The following is a 14,883-nucleotide window of genomic DNA, read 5'->3' on the forward strand; positions in this document are numbered from 1 at the left end:
GAAAAGTGTTTAAATGAGGTAGGGGAACTTGCAACCACAACACTTTGACAAAGCTCTCTAAGTTTGACAGGAATATGGGTCTGAAAATATACAGCAACACCTCCCCTATAGGCATTCATGTCTTTTCTGTAGATGTTACATCCTTGTATTGCTACTGCTGTTTCATAAAAATAAATAATGTACTGTAAGTGAGTTTCAGAGATGGCCAGTATATGAATGTTATCCAATATTAGCAAGTTATTGATTTCATGAACCTTATTTCTAAGGCTACATACAGTGCCTTCAGAAAGTATTCATACCCCTTGACTTATTCCACATTTGGCTGTGTTAGAGCCTGAATTTAAAATGGATTCAAGATATATTTTTTTTACACACAATACTCCATAATGACAAAGTGAAAACATGTTTTTAGAAAATGTAGTTAATTGCGTTACCAATTTCTTCGCATTATTACTTTAGTGCCTTGTTGCAAACAGGATGCATGTTTAGGAATATTTTTTATTCGGTACAGGCTTCCTTCTTTTCACTCCGTCAGTTAGGTTAGTATTTTGGAGTAACTACAATGTGGTTAATACATCCCCAATTTTCTCTTATCACTGCCATTAAACTCTGTAACTGTTTTAAAGTCACCATTGGCCTCATGGTGAAATTCCTGACCGGTTTCCTTCCTCTCCGGCTACTGAGTGAGGAAGGACGCCTGTATTTTTGCAGTGACTGGGTGTATTGATAAACCATCCAAAGTCTAATTAATAACTTCACCATGCTAAAAAGGATATTCAATGTCTGTTTATATATATTTTTTACCCATATACCAATAGGTGCCCCTCTTTGCGAAGCATTGGAAAACCTCCCTGGTCTTTGTGGTTGAATCTGTGTTTGAAATTCACTGCTAGTGTCACACCCTGACCATAGTTTACTTTGTATGTTTCTATGTTTTGGTTGGTCAGGGTGTGATCTGAGTGGGCATTCTATGTTGGATGTCTTGTTTGTCTATTTCTATGTCTGGCCTGATATGGTTCTCAATCAGAGGCAGGTGTTAGTCATTGTCTCTGATTGGGAACCATATTTAGGTAGCCTGGGTTTCACTGTGTGTTTGTGGGTGATTGTTCCTGTCTCTGTGTTTGCACCAGATAGGACTGTTTCGGTTTTCACATTTTCATTATTTTGGTAGTTTTTCATGTATAGGTTTTCCTTTATTAAAATAACATGAATCATCACAACGCTGCATTTTGGTCCGACTCTCCTTCACCACAAGAAAGCCGTTACAGCTAGACTGAGGGACGTTACAGACAATTGCATGTGTGGGGTACAGAGATGAGGTAGTCATCCAAAAATCATGTTAAACACTATTGCACACAGAGTGAGTCCATACAACTTATTACGTGACTTCCTAAGCATATTTTTACTCATGAACTTATTTAGGTTTGCCATAACAAAGGGGCTGAATATTTATTGACTCAAGACATTTCAGATTTTAATTTTTAATTAATTTGTAAAAATACAAAAAATAGAAAAACATAATTTCGCATTATGGGGTTCAGGCTGTAACACAACATAATGTGGAAAAAGTCCAGGGGTATGAATACTTTCTGAAGGCACTGTATATTAATATGGGCTGTTCTTAGCCTTTTCCTTTGTTGCTTATCGGAGATAGATATGTGGAGAATAAAAAATTAAATAAAAACATTGTTTAGCTAATAGAGTCCGTCAATCAGGCACTTGTGTCAGTTGTTGTGTGTGTGATGTTGGGCCGAAGCTACTGACCCAGAAGCTTGGCTCTCTCACTCCTCCCAGGATTTCAGGAGGGAGGGTGGACAATGAGCTTGTAGTAGGCAAAATAAGCAATGTTCCCATTGTCACGACTTCCTCCGAAGTCGGGCCCTCTCCTTGTTCGGGCGGCTTTCGGCGGTCCATGTCACCGGCCTTCTAGCCATCGCCGATCCACTTTTGATTAACCATTTGTTTTGTCTTTGTCTTACACACCTGGTTTCAATTCCCCAATTACTTGTTCATTATTTAACCCTCTGTTCCCCCACGTTTGCTTGTGAATAATTGTTTATTGTACCGCGGCCTTGTATTTATACGACGTGTATTGTTGTATTATTTGAGTAAAATAGCTTTCATTACTCATATCTGCTGTCCTGCGCCTGACTCATCTCACCAGCTTCACACAGACGCATTACACCCATGCTCTCTGGCACACAGCTTCAGAGAAGTCCCCTATGATCCATCTGCAGCTTTTCAGTAAAAAAATGCTCACTTTCTCCTCAGACTATATCCAGGTAGGTCAGATGTGGAGACTCTGGTATGCCATCTACAACAATGTTATTCCTCCTGGATTGTCATTCTAGCCTGTTTTCCCAGTCATTTGTAATAATGATTCACAGACATAGACTTAGAGTTTGTTGTCAACTTGCTGCAAGTCTCTTTCAGGGCATCCACTTCTCCCTGGGAGAACTGCAAACTGTTCTTAAGGTCTTGGACCTCTCTGGTTATATTATCCATTCTTCTGTTAGCTGAGTCCACCAATATTTGGACAAAGCTCTTGAAGCTATTTTCCTGTTGCTGTAACAATTGCGTGTAGACATATTTTTGTTGATTTAAAAGATCACGCACTTGCGATAGCAAAACACAGTCCTCTCCATTACTCCCGCCTTCTTTAGCTTTGGGCAGCATGATGGTAGCGTTACACATTCTGGTAACAAAGTGTTCTGTTCTGTTGCAATTTTATAGTCTATGACATTTCAGATTTACATATGATAATTTTTCACGAAGTAGTTTGGATGTAGTGAACTCGTTTTTCAAAGTAACTTTAGTTCAGTAATCTATATTTGTCTTAAGGGGAGCTTTAATGTAGCTTAACTTCTTCCAGTGTGAAGTAATTGGTAGGTTGGTAAACTATTTTCTGAGTAGCTTCCCCAACACTGCTAAAAAGTTGTGACTAAACCTGGAATGTCAACACTGGAAACAAATGAAAGCTGGAATAAGAGTGGGAAAGAGAGGCATGAGACAAGTCCAGTCTGGTTGTGAGGTACATCCCTCTCTCTCCTGTTCTTCCCAGCCCCACCCAACACCTCACAGTCCACTACAAAACCCTTTACATCACACCAGCTACATAACAGACCACCGCTTTACACAGATCAACACCTGAATTAAGAGAGTAGAATTTCCTTTTTAAAGAGAAGGAAAACCCTTGACAAAGAACTTTACTTTTCAAATTTCCAATCAAGACAAGAGGACACATCACAAGGTATTAGTTAAACTTTTCAACTTGTAACTCTGATTTTGTGCTATTTCAAATATGAAACATACCAGCTCCATAGTGCATTATAACTGCATTTGAATTTGTTATAACTCTTAGTGGAGTAACCAATCCAATCAAGTTTAAATAAATGAATATTGATGGTATGTTTAGGGGGCAGACACATGCATGTAACATCCTTATACCTTCATGAATGTCACTTAATTCAAACAGACTAAGGTATGTATGATTCAGGCCATATGCAAAGTACAAACAAATACACTTTTTTTGTTGCTCTCTATCGATTAAAAGATAATAAGTTCTGAGGAACATTTCCACCCAAACTTTTACTTTTTACATGAATCTATTGTGAAACACTCTATGGTTAATCCAAAATACGCTACTTTTTTCAATATGGTATAAGAAATGTATTCATACTCTATTCCATTGATGAATCAAACATAACGCCTTCATGTTATGCTCAAGATTCAGTGATTCACCAGGATCTATAAGTAGCAACAATTACTTTTAGTAATTCTTTCCACTCACCCCCATCCTCTCGACCTCCTCCTCTTCCTCTTACCCTCACCTCTATGGGTCCTTGTGAGAAGAGAAGACACATGTATGTCTTTGTTTTACTAGTCTGCCTGGTCTTGTCCAGTTGAATATAAGGAGAAGGGTCCAAGTAAGCACTATTGCATGTTTTCTTAATTCAATGAGAGTAGCATACCATCAAGGGGCAGCAGGTAACCTAGTGGTTAGAGTGTTGGGCCAGTAACCGAAAGGTTTCTAGATCGAAACGCCGAGCTGACAAGGTAAAAATCTGTCATTTTGCCCCTGAACAAGGCAGTTGTTCCAAGGCCATCAAAAAGCATTTGTTTTAAACTGACATGCCTAGTTAAATAAATAAAACAATTGCTTAGATGGAATAAATAATATGATCCAGTGGAGAAATTTGATTTAGTAAAGTTGTACTCAGCTAAAGGGATGACATTTTACAAGGCTACTGACTGTTGGGGTGGAAGAAAATCTCTTTTGGCTTGATTTAGTAAAGTTGTAAAGTAAAAAAGTAAAGTAAAAAGTAAAGTTTTTCGCAGGGCTAGGTGAGATTGAGTGGATCCAGGTGAGGAGAGGTTGAAGTCTCAGTGAGACTAGGAGTGGCAGCATGCCTCTGAGCTGCAGCAGCAGGCTGAGGTAGACCGGGCCTGTCACAACATGACTTAGTCCCAGGGCTGTGCTTTCTGAGATTTTGTTTTTAAATGCACCTCTGAGCAACACAATCCTGACTTGTACAGGCCTGTCATAGGGAATGAGTCTGTGTGTGTAAGTATGTGTGTGTAGGTGTTTGTGGGGTACTCTGCTGTGTGATGATCACAGAAATGACCATGTAATTCTATATCTACGTTTAAAGCAACTACACTTCCTTTAATACCAGAATGTGAACTGTTTTGTATCTCCCCCCCCCCCCCCCTCTCTCTCTTCCAGGATGGGATCTGCTGGGGTACAGATTGTATGTGTGGCCCTTGGGGTCCTGGGCCTGATCGGGGGCATTGTGTGCTGTGCCATCCCTAGGTGGAAAGTGTCATCATTTACAGGACAGAACATCGTAACGGCACAGGTACTGAGCAGATCAAGTGTTTTATTAGTGTTTTGAAACCGCTAAATACTTTCTAACATTATATTGACTCTAATGACTCTAATAACTCGGAAAACATAGAATGAATGCAATGTGCTGAAGTCAAATAAGCTGTAATGAATGAATGGCGTGTGTTACTGTAACTATTTGTCTCTGTGTGTAGGAAACTGAAGAGGGCCTGTGGATGACCTGTGTGGTGCAGAGTACTGGCCAGCAGCAGTGTAAGAACTATGAGTCCCTGCTGGTTCTGCCATCTGACCTGCAGGCGTCCCGTGCCATGACCATCATCAGCTGCATGGTCACCTCCCTGGCCATCCTCATCTTGTTCGCCGGCGCCGACTTCACCACCTGCGTGGAGAATGAGGACATCAAGCCCAAGATCAGCCTTGTGGCTGGGATCGCTCTGTTGGTGTCTGGCCTCCTCCTCATCATCCCTGTCAGCTGGTCCGCCCACAACGTCATCAGCAACTTCTACAACCCCCTTGTGGCCCAGAAGATGGAGCTGGGAACCTGTATCTTTATTGGCTGGGCTGCTGGGGTGCTTCTGATTCTGGCCGGAGGCCTGCTCATGTGCTTCAGCAGAGCCAAATCTGGCAGCTCGGGAGGAACCGCCAAGTACTACGGCAACAGCTCTTCAGCCCCCGCTGCCAACAAGAACTACGTCTAGTGCATGTATTACACCTCTGTATGTTTGTATGTGTGTAGAGAGATAGTTTGATGTATTACACCTCTGTATGTTTGTATGTGTGTAGAGAGATAGTTTGATGTATGACACCCCTGTATGTTTCTATGTGTGTAGAGAGATAGTTTAATGTACTACACCTCTGTATGTTTCTATGTGTGGAGAGAGATAGTTTGATGGAAAGGAAATGGGTCAGACAGAATGTAAACAAGAAAGGGGAGGCGTTTAACCTTGAGGATAAAGAAGGGACATTATTAGTGGAAATAATGGTTGTAAATATTGAATATTTCAAAATAGTTGTAGTTAATCCAAGGGTCCAATATGGGGGTTCAATTTAAAATACACATATATTTTTATTTGTTTTGGGGGGGGACTAACTCAATATACTATAATATACTACAAATCGAAACTGTGTAGAGATGATGATGTACCTACATTCATACAGTTTCTTAACTGTGTCCAGCTCGCTAATAATCACCTACATGAAGGTTAGACAGTCAAGGAGCACCGGAAATTCCAAAAACGATGGATAGAGGAAATTATTTTACAAATTGTGACGGAGAGCAAATATAACCAATTTTCAGTGTGGATCTCCGGACCTCGTTGAAGACCAAATGCAGCCCCCTGGGCAGAAGGGGATTGACACCCTTGTTGTAATGTGTTATCTCGTTGAGTTTTTTAATGCTGGGTGGCATGCTTCTATAATGCCATGAATGAACAACAGAGAGCAAGGTGAGGGACTCAGTGGTCATGCATCTCCAAATACAGGTAGAGTTAAATGACTGTATATATCATTTACATCCATGAGATCACAACTTTTTTACTTATGTAAATCAGCTTGTCTTTTACTTTTGTGTATCAAATACTAAATACATGTTTTTATTTTATTCTGTTGCAATAGAAATGATTGTCATCTCCTTCAGGTGTGCCATCCTTTGGTTTGGAAATGTTAACAAAAGCAAAACAAGTTTAAATATTTTGGAAAATATTAAGGACTTTTATTTCCAACTATGTAAGAGCATATATTAAAAACAAGTCTCTATAAATGTGACAACTGACACCAAAAAACGAATTCAAGCTTCCAGACCCGAAAATATTTGGCTGCTGATATTGATGGATCCTGTCTCCAACTCTCCCTTTAAACATCTTTCCTTCAAATATCCCCAACTATTTATAACTATTTGACTTTCATCTCCTCTTTATCTTCTCCTCTTTACACCTCCTTCTCTCTCTCCATCAGCTCCATCTCGAACCCAATGGCTCTGTTTCAATTCTTGCTCTCCAGTTCGCTCACGCGCTTGGTCAGCTCCTCTACTGTTTCCTTCAGAGTCTTCACCTCCTTCTGCAAGGCATGTACCTCCTGAGAGAGAGAGAGAGAGAGAGAGAGAGAGAGAGAGAGAGAGAGAGAGAAAGATAGAGAGAGAGAGAGAGAGAGAGAGAGAAAGAGAGAGAAAGAAGGAAAGGGGAGATTCCTGGTGAAATGTGCAAAAGAGGAAGCCATATCTAAAATACAGTATCTATTCACAGATATATCAAAGCATGTAGGTAGATGCAGCCATGTCCTTACCCCAGTGTTACCGTGCTGATGCCCCATGGCTGCTGATGTGGTCTTCAGAAGACTTTTGTGAACTTTGAACTCTTTGGATTTGGTGGTTGTCGCAAAACCGTCCTTCAAGGAGATCAGGATAGGTTGGCCCTCTTTGCCTTCAAACCACTCATTGGCCTCCACAGACGGCTCTGGACCCATGGTGTCTGGATACAAATCCTCCTGAAACAGGTCAGACTGAAGAGAGAGAGAGAGAAAGTGAGATATTTAAGAATCACATGCTTTGAGTTATAGTCATTTTTTAAAAGTGTATTTACCTTGCGGGGCACCGTCATGACAATGGGCTCGCACTTCCTCTCATGGAGCTTGTAAAACCTGGTGGAGGACGAATAAAACAATATACATTCCCCTTTTACAAACAGCGCTTGTGTGTATGTGTGTGTATACTGGCGAGTGAAAATGTCCATGACTCTGTGTGGTTACCTGGCGATTTCACACTTGTTGACCTCCAGGCCCCTCTTGGGCATGTAGCCCATGCCCTTCTGACTCTCCTTACTGCTGTACATGGACAGGTAGTGAACATAGGGAGCCTCATCCGTCACCTCAAAGTACCGGATACTGCTGTCACCCTGAGGCACGAAAATTAATGTTTAGTAAACCATAGTGTGTGTGTGTCAAAGGAGGTTGGTGGCATCTTATTTGGGGAGAAAGGGCACATGGTAATGGCTGGAGCGGAATAAGTGGAATGGTATGGAATATATAAAACACAAGGTTTCAATGTGTTTGATGCCATTCCATTTGCTTCGTTCTGGCCATTATTTTGAGCTGTTCTCAAAAAACATTTGAGCCTCCTGGGTGTGTGTGTGTGTGTGTGTGTGTGTGTGTGTGTGTGTGTGTGTGTGTGTGTGTGTGTGTGTGTGTGTGTGTGTGTGTGTGTGTGTGTGTGTGTGTGTGTGTGTGTGTGTGTGTGTGTGTGTGTGTGTGTGTGTGTACGTGCGTGTTTTTAACTCTAACCTTGCCACAGAGGTAGACCACGCCAGTGTCAGGGTCAAAGAAGGGCAATAGGACACCACTGCTGGTGTCCAACTCCTGCAGGGTGAGTGGCTCCCCAAAGCTCTTCTGTCAAACACATACAGGTCATGTCAGGTCTTAAGACACTATTCATAAGGCTTTATAAGAAGTTCATAATTGTCTCATAACACTCACCGGGTCCCAAAGTGCCACCTGTCTCTCACTCATGCGACTGAAGCCGGTGCTCAGGATCTTCCCTTCGGACACAAACACAGCCTTGACAGGCCTGGAGCCTTCGTGTGTCTTCTCCTTCTCCTGAGAGAGACAGAGAGGCAGAGAGAGAGAGATGCAGACTCAGGGAAAGACAGACACTCAACAAAGGAGGTTCATCTATCAAAGACACGTGAAGGGAACTATATGAACTAATCCCTGACTGTGATTCTATTGAGATCTATGACATTAAACCTGGTAGCTAGGTGCATCTGACTGTCCAGGGTTAGAGTGGCTGGTTCTCCTGTGATATTGATGGGGGCAGGGAGGGGGGCACTCACGGCGATGACTGTGCCCTTGCGGGGGTCCAGCACACGTATGGTCTTGTCCTTACAGGAGGTGAGGATCTGGGAGCCGTCCCTGTTCCAGCAGGCACTGTAGATGAGATCAGGGTGGACCGAGTCGATCCTCACCATGGCCTCTCCACACGCCACGTTCCACAGGATCACCACGTTGTCACAGCCTGGAAGCCAGGGGAGAGAGAGACGGAGGAACAGGCATTTAGGCCATGCAGTGCTACTCCACTTATGTTAACAGTTGAAGAGGCACTTGTATTCTGAGGCGATGCATCATAGCAGTGCTATACCTGCACTCATGAGCACATTGTGGGCAGTGGGGTGCCAACTGAGGATGCCCACGCGTTTGGAGTGCCCCTCCAGCTTCACCACGGGGTCGTTCAAGGGCGTGACCAGGCCACCCTCCGGGATTTCCCAAATCTGAACGATGGAGAGGTAGAGGAAGAGGAGGGTATGTCATTACACTGAGTTAACACAGTACATAGATACAGAACACTGATCAACTGGATCACACAGGGACATATGTCCTAAAGTGCGTCCATAATATAATTCTACTTAACAAGCTCAACATTATGGCCAGTGAAAAGTTGTCACCTCTACTTACCATGACACTGCAGTCCTCTGAACCACTGGCAATGATGTTGTCGTTGTGGGGACAGAACTCAATATCCAGCACTGGGCCCGTGTGTCCACAGACTGTGGGCTGGGACATGTCAATACGACCCGTCTACAGGGAGACACAAAGGAAAAAGATGGGTTACTATGACACAAATAAACACACACATACAAGCTGATGGCTCAAACAGGAGATGAATACTACAGTATGCAGTAAGAACACATGGAGATGTAGAGTGTTGCTACCACTGTGGTCTTGGCAACAGAGAGACCTAGAGAGGGTTCAGAGGAGAAAAACTCAGTCAGCTGATGACATTTGTATAGCTGTGCCTGAAATCAGTCTTAGAGAGCAGAGAACTCTACTGGGTTTCCATGGCCCTGGTGGAACACACACAGGATCTGGACTGTTGGCCCTGGTGGAACACAAACAGGAACTGGACTGTTGGTCCTCTCTGTCAAGTTGGCCCTCGCCCATCATTCACAGTACCAAAACAAAACCATCTACATTCAATAATGTACTAAGGATGTACAGTACATGCCTTATTTTTAATATGAAGTGGCATAATGTTTATTTTCAAAACTTTATTCAAATGTTTCTCCTAATGTTCCTGCCTTCATTGTAGATGAACAATCAGCTGCCATCCAAAAACCTCTTAGTCACTGTCTCAGTGATAGTGATCACATACTGGTTATATGGCTGTAGTAATATCTACAGAGTAGTTAAGTGACAGAAAAATGTACTTCTCCAACATATAAATCAAGGTAGACTCAGCGATATGACGTAGATGCAGAAAGTAAACAGCATAGTGGGTCAATTTCCACAACAACTAAGAACGTTGAAGCGCAAGGCTCAACTTCTCAGCTGTTTTGGTCCCGTGGCTCCCACACTGTAAGAGCGTGAAGTGAACCGGTGCACATGAGCAGATACTTTGTGTGACTGTGTGAAGTCGTGCATCTCGCTCATCTCAATATCTGCAGTCATTTCACTGTCTACCTTTAAATCAAATTATCGTTCATTGGGGAACAATGGCTTCCTTTGACCAAATCATTAGGCCTTAAATGCACTGTGAATTTTGGTTTAGAGGACTACTATTCGTCACTGTTACAGGCAAGTCCAAACAGTGATGCAATGGCGTCTACCCATGACGTTGAGACAGTCTATATCTTTGGGTAAAATAAATCTGTTATATCTACGTATCTGTTCTATATATGAATATGCATACAGTTAATGTCAAAGTCTTTCAATTACACCTTTATGCTTCAATATCACATAACGCATTCAAAATCAATCTAGATATGGACTACTATAAGACCATTACATACACTATATATACAAAAGTATGTGGACACCCCTTCAAATTAATGCATTTGGCTATTTCAGCCCCACCCGTTGCTGACAGGTGTATAAAATCGAGCACACAGCCATGCAAACTCCATAAACAAACATTGGCAATAGAATGGCTTTACTGAAGAGCTCAGTGACTTTCAATGTGGCACGGTCATAGGATGACACCTTTCCAACAAGTCAGTTTGTCAAATTTCTGCCCTGCTAGAGGTGCCCCGATCAACTATATGTGCTGTTATTGTGAAGTGGAAACGTCGAGGAGCAACAATGGCTCAGCCGCAAAGTGGTAGGCCACACAAGCTCACAGAATGGGACGGAGTGCTGAAGCACGTTGCGTGTAAATATTGTCTGTCCTCGGTTGCAACACTCACTACCGAGTTCCAAACTGCCACTGGAAGCAACGTCAACACAAGAACTGTTTGTCGGGAGCTTCATGAAATGGGTTTCCATGGCCGAGCAGCTGCTCATCACCATGCACAATGCCAAGCATCTCCTGGAGTGGTGTAATGCTCGCTGCAATTGGACTCCAGAGCAGTGGAAAACTGTTCTCTGGAGTGATTAATCACACTTCACCATCTGGCAGTCCGATGGACGAATCTGGGTTTGGTGGATGCCAGGAGAATGCTACCTGCCCCAATGCATACTGTCAACTGTAAAGTTTGGTGGAGAAGAAGTAATGGTCTGGGGCTGTGTTTCATGGTTTTTGCTGGGCCCCTTAGTTCCAGTGAAGGGAAATATTAATGCTACAGCATACAATGACATTCTAGATGATTCTGTGTTTCCAACTTTGTGGCAACAGTTTGGGGAAGGCCCTTTCCCGTTTCAGCATGACAATGCCTCTGTGCACAAAGCGATGTCCATACAGAAATGGTTTGTCGAGATCAGTGTGGAAGAATTTAACTGGCCTGCACAGAGCCCTGACCTCAACCCCATCAAACACCTTTGGGATGAATTGGAATGCCGACAGGGTGCCAGGCCTAATCGTCCAACATCAGTGCCCAACCTCACTAATGCTCTTGTGGCTGAATGGAAGCAAGTCCCTGCAGCAATGTTCCAACATCGAGTGGAAAGCCTTCACAGAAGAGTGGAGGCTGTTATAGCAGCAAAGGGGGGACCAACTTCCTACTAATGCCCATGATATTGGAATGAAATGTTCGACAAGCAGGTGTCAACATACTTTTGGTCATGTAGGGTATGTGTTTGTTGCTGATATTGCAGCACATTCGTCCCATGCTGATACTGTACCTGCATCCCACATATGCTTCTGTTTTTCAATGTCAAACCCACCACTGGTATGCATGACCAAAGAGCTATATTTTCATGTTATCTGACCATAGCACCGGTTCCAATTCATGTGCCAACGCCGCTGATCAAACTCCAGGCGGTGCTATAGTCAGATGGCATGAAAATATAACTCTAGCTCAGTAAATAGCTCAGTATATATATATTTTATACAGTCTTTTTTTCTTATCTTTATCAAGTGTGCTAATAATTTTGGACCTGACTGTATATGCAGCTGCACTATACTGCGCCCTAGCCACATCCTGTCAAGACTGTGTTGCACTGAACCGCTCCAAATATGGTGAAAAACTAGCAACAACACAGAGAGAGCCAGTGACGTGTAGAACCGAAACTCTGCCCCAAACTTCCTTATTCAGCACAATGTGTGATGCCGCCTTGCAAAATACAAAATTCAAATGTTGAAAAAACATTGTTCTTAGAACAAACGTACAAACGACACACCAATGAGCATTTTCATCAAAATTGAAGCGTATTTGGGAAAATCTGGGCATGAATGAAAGTGACATTTTGAAACTTCAAGATTTGAGACTGAGGCATAGATCTACACAACAGATGGAGAGGGAAAAGGACGTTAGACCACTTCTGAGAAATGAAAACCTCTAACTTCACTTAAGGCATTCACTTTGACCTCTGTCTCTCTGCTCAGGCCCACCTTGTTCAGAGGCAGCACTAGGAAGGCCCCTCCTCCGCTGGCATCCACAATCATGGCCACGAACTTGGGGTTGACAGAGCAGAAGTTGCTGTCCCAGGTCATCTGGGAGATGCGGATGTCATCATAGCACTGGTCAGCCTTCACCCCCTGGCCGAAGACATGACGGAACTTACTGGCCCTGACTACCTTCCTGGACATGGTGACCTGATAGGGGAGAGAGATAGAGGAGAGGGGGGGTGGGTGGAGCGGTAGTAGGAGAGATGAGCACGGGGAGAGGAGAGGGGGGGTGGGTGGAGCGGTAGTAGGAGAGATGAGGATGGGGAGAGGAGAGGGGGGGATGGTAGTAGGAGAGATGGGGACAAGGAGAGGAGAGAGGGTTAGTGTGAGAGAATTAAGATGAGATATAAGAAGAAAAAGGAAGAGGGGCAGAGTTTTTAATGCACAGCAGTAGACTAATCAAGTGGTTATTGTATTTAAGAATATGCAGACTGCTACTCTAGCCAGTGAACTCTCATCCGGCACCCCTACAGCATTTACATAGACAGAGAGAGAGAGAGAGAGAGAGAGAGAGAGAGAGAGAGAGAGAGAGAGAGAGAGAGAGAAAAGAGAGAGAGAGTGAGAGAGATGTATAGAAGAAAACCAGTAATCTGTGAAATAAATGCAACTGTTCATAATTTGCATAACTAATACACAGATGCAAGTATAAACATTTTACAGGAAATGAAGAGCAATGTAGGGATTTGAATACTGTGACCTTAGATGCCACAAAATGCCTTAAGAACATGAGCATCACTGACCCACTCCCTAGTTAGACCACAAGACAAACACATAGTGAGGACACAAACATACAGACACAAAGCTACAGGAAGGAAGGACAATACAGGAAAAGCAGAGAAAAGGGGAAGAAAGAACTTGCACAACTACTTCCTCCAGTCTGCAACTGTTTCTTTTTCTCTTTATTATCCGGGGTACACTTGTGGCTCTGTGCAATGCTTTAACTCACATCTAGTCATAGGGATGAACCCGCACAGAGAGAGAAAACATGGAGAATTTAAGGAAAAATTAGCATATGGGACTACAGAGGCAAACTGAAAGGCATACTCCACTGCTGTTTGGAAATCATGTGAACCAGGAACCTACAGCAACAGTTAGACCACATCCTACAGAACAAACAACAGAACCACAAAACTATCGTTCTTTCCGTTTCATTCACACACATGCTCTCTTGTCCCTCTCTAATGCTCCTTTTCACACATTAAACAGTTGGCAGATATGTAAATGATATTATCTTTTTGCGAGCTATAACCAAAGAGAATGCAACTGGTTGAAATATTGTCGTCCAATTTAGGGTTTGTCGGGTTTGTAATAGATTACTGTCAGTAGATAGTCCTCATGTTCAATGCATAGGCTACATTTTACAAGTTTCAGATTTATCAATAAGAATATTAGTGCACACAATGACTCAGTCCTGACCTACAGCCCATACATTTATGCTGTAAAACGACAACTCTAAAAGAGTGAGCAGAGAATTTACCTCCATTTGCAGACCTTACTTCCTCAAATCTGAAGCTGCGCTGACTCTGAATCCCTTGGCTAAAGACTTAGGCCTCACTGTTCTTGTAGCATTTATGCATCACAAGACCTCTTTGGTAGACTTTCATCTAATGCAATAATCCTTTGCAGAGTGTGCCTTAATGTTATAAAGGACCAGGACCGGAGTACATGTCAATAATGGTGTGTGTGTGTGTAGGCCTACAGCATGATCATATAAAGTGACAGCAATTATGGACTGTCAGTCACATGGTTTGTGATTACTAGGAGAAGGATGCTGAAAGCAGGCCTACCTGTTTTAGTGATGGGGAAATGTTCTGCTCAGTCAGGCTCCCTGCTTGGTTCTGCTGTGTCGCCAGAGGAGTAGGAGCCGGTAGTCTAGGGTAGATCTCTTTATGTGATGGAGGAAGTGAGAGTTTTAGATGAAGGTGGAAATGGGAGGTGTCTCGTTCTATCTTCTTACTTGCTGGGGTTGAAAGATTTAAATGACAGATCTCAAGAAGAGATTAGATGAAGTTGTTGATATGCAGACCAAAGTGAGCCTAATTAATTAGATTAATCAAATCATCAAAGCGTGTGTGCAATACTTTCTAAGTCTGTTTTACTTTGATTTGATTTAAATTAATATATATATATATATATGAAGATAAACATTGTAATGTCACTGTAACAGAGTCTCCAGAGTGCTCTAAAGCTTTGGGCCTCCTGAGTGGCGCAGCGGTTTAAGGCACTGCAT

The 14,883-nt window shown here is 42.8% G+C and overlaps 2 protein-coding genes across 5 annotated transcripts; one reads left to right on the forward strand and one right to left on the reverse strand.

The window, feature by feature from the left end:
- Positions 1-3,077: 3,077 nt before the first annotated feature.
- Positions 3,078-7,524, forward strand: LOC109897415 (claudin-4-like). Its single transcript, XM_031834785.1, has 3 exons — positions 3,078-3,250; positions 4,727-4,859; positions 5,041-7,524. The coding sequence occupies exons 2-3, from the start codon at positions 4,728-4,730 to the stop codon at positions 5,542-5,544; spliced, it is 636 nt and encodes a 211-aa protein (XP_031690645.1). The 5' UTR covers positions 3,078-3,250; position 4,727; the 3' UTR covers positions 5,545-7,524.
- On the reverse strand, positions 6,534-14,630 carry LOC109898724 (coronin-1A-like). Of its 4 annotated transcripts, none has more exons than XM_031834781.1 (12): positions 14,441-14,528; positions 13,698-13,756; positions 12,597-12,800; positions 9,287-9,409; positions 8,973-9,102; positions 8,668-8,849; positions 8,312-8,431; positions 8,120-8,224; positions 7,589-7,734; positions 7,423-7,480; positions 7,127-7,342; positions 6,534-6,919 (listed from the first exon to the last, which is right to left on the reverse strand). In XM_031834781.1, exons 3-12 carry the CDS (start codon positions 12,792-12,794, stop codon positions 6,827-6,829), a joined length of 1,371 nt encoding a protein of 456 aa, XP_031690641.1. In that variant the 5' UTR covers positions 12,795-12,800; positions 13,698-13,756; positions 14,441-14,528; the 3' UTR covers positions 6,534-6,826. The 4 variants fall into 4 exon arrangements, with proteins under 4 accessions (XP_031690641.1, XP_031690642.1, XP_031690644.1 ...); XM_031834782.1 differs by lacking the exon at positions 14,441-14,528 and adding an exon at positions 14,131-14,311; XM_031834784.1 differs by lacking the exon at positions 13,698-13,756 and having other exon boundaries at positions 14,441-14,630.
- Between the last annotated feature and the right edge of the window lie 253 nt (positions 14,631-14,883).

This window comes from Oncorhynchus kisutch, linkage group LG10, assembly GCF_002021735.2.
Source record: "Oncorhynchus kisutch isolate 150728-3 linkage group LG10, Okis_V2, whole genome shotgun sequence".
Classification (NCBI taxonomy): domain Eukaryota; kingdom Metazoa; phylum Chordata; class Actinopteri; order Salmoniformes; family Salmonidae; genus Oncorhynchus; species Oncorhynchus kisutch.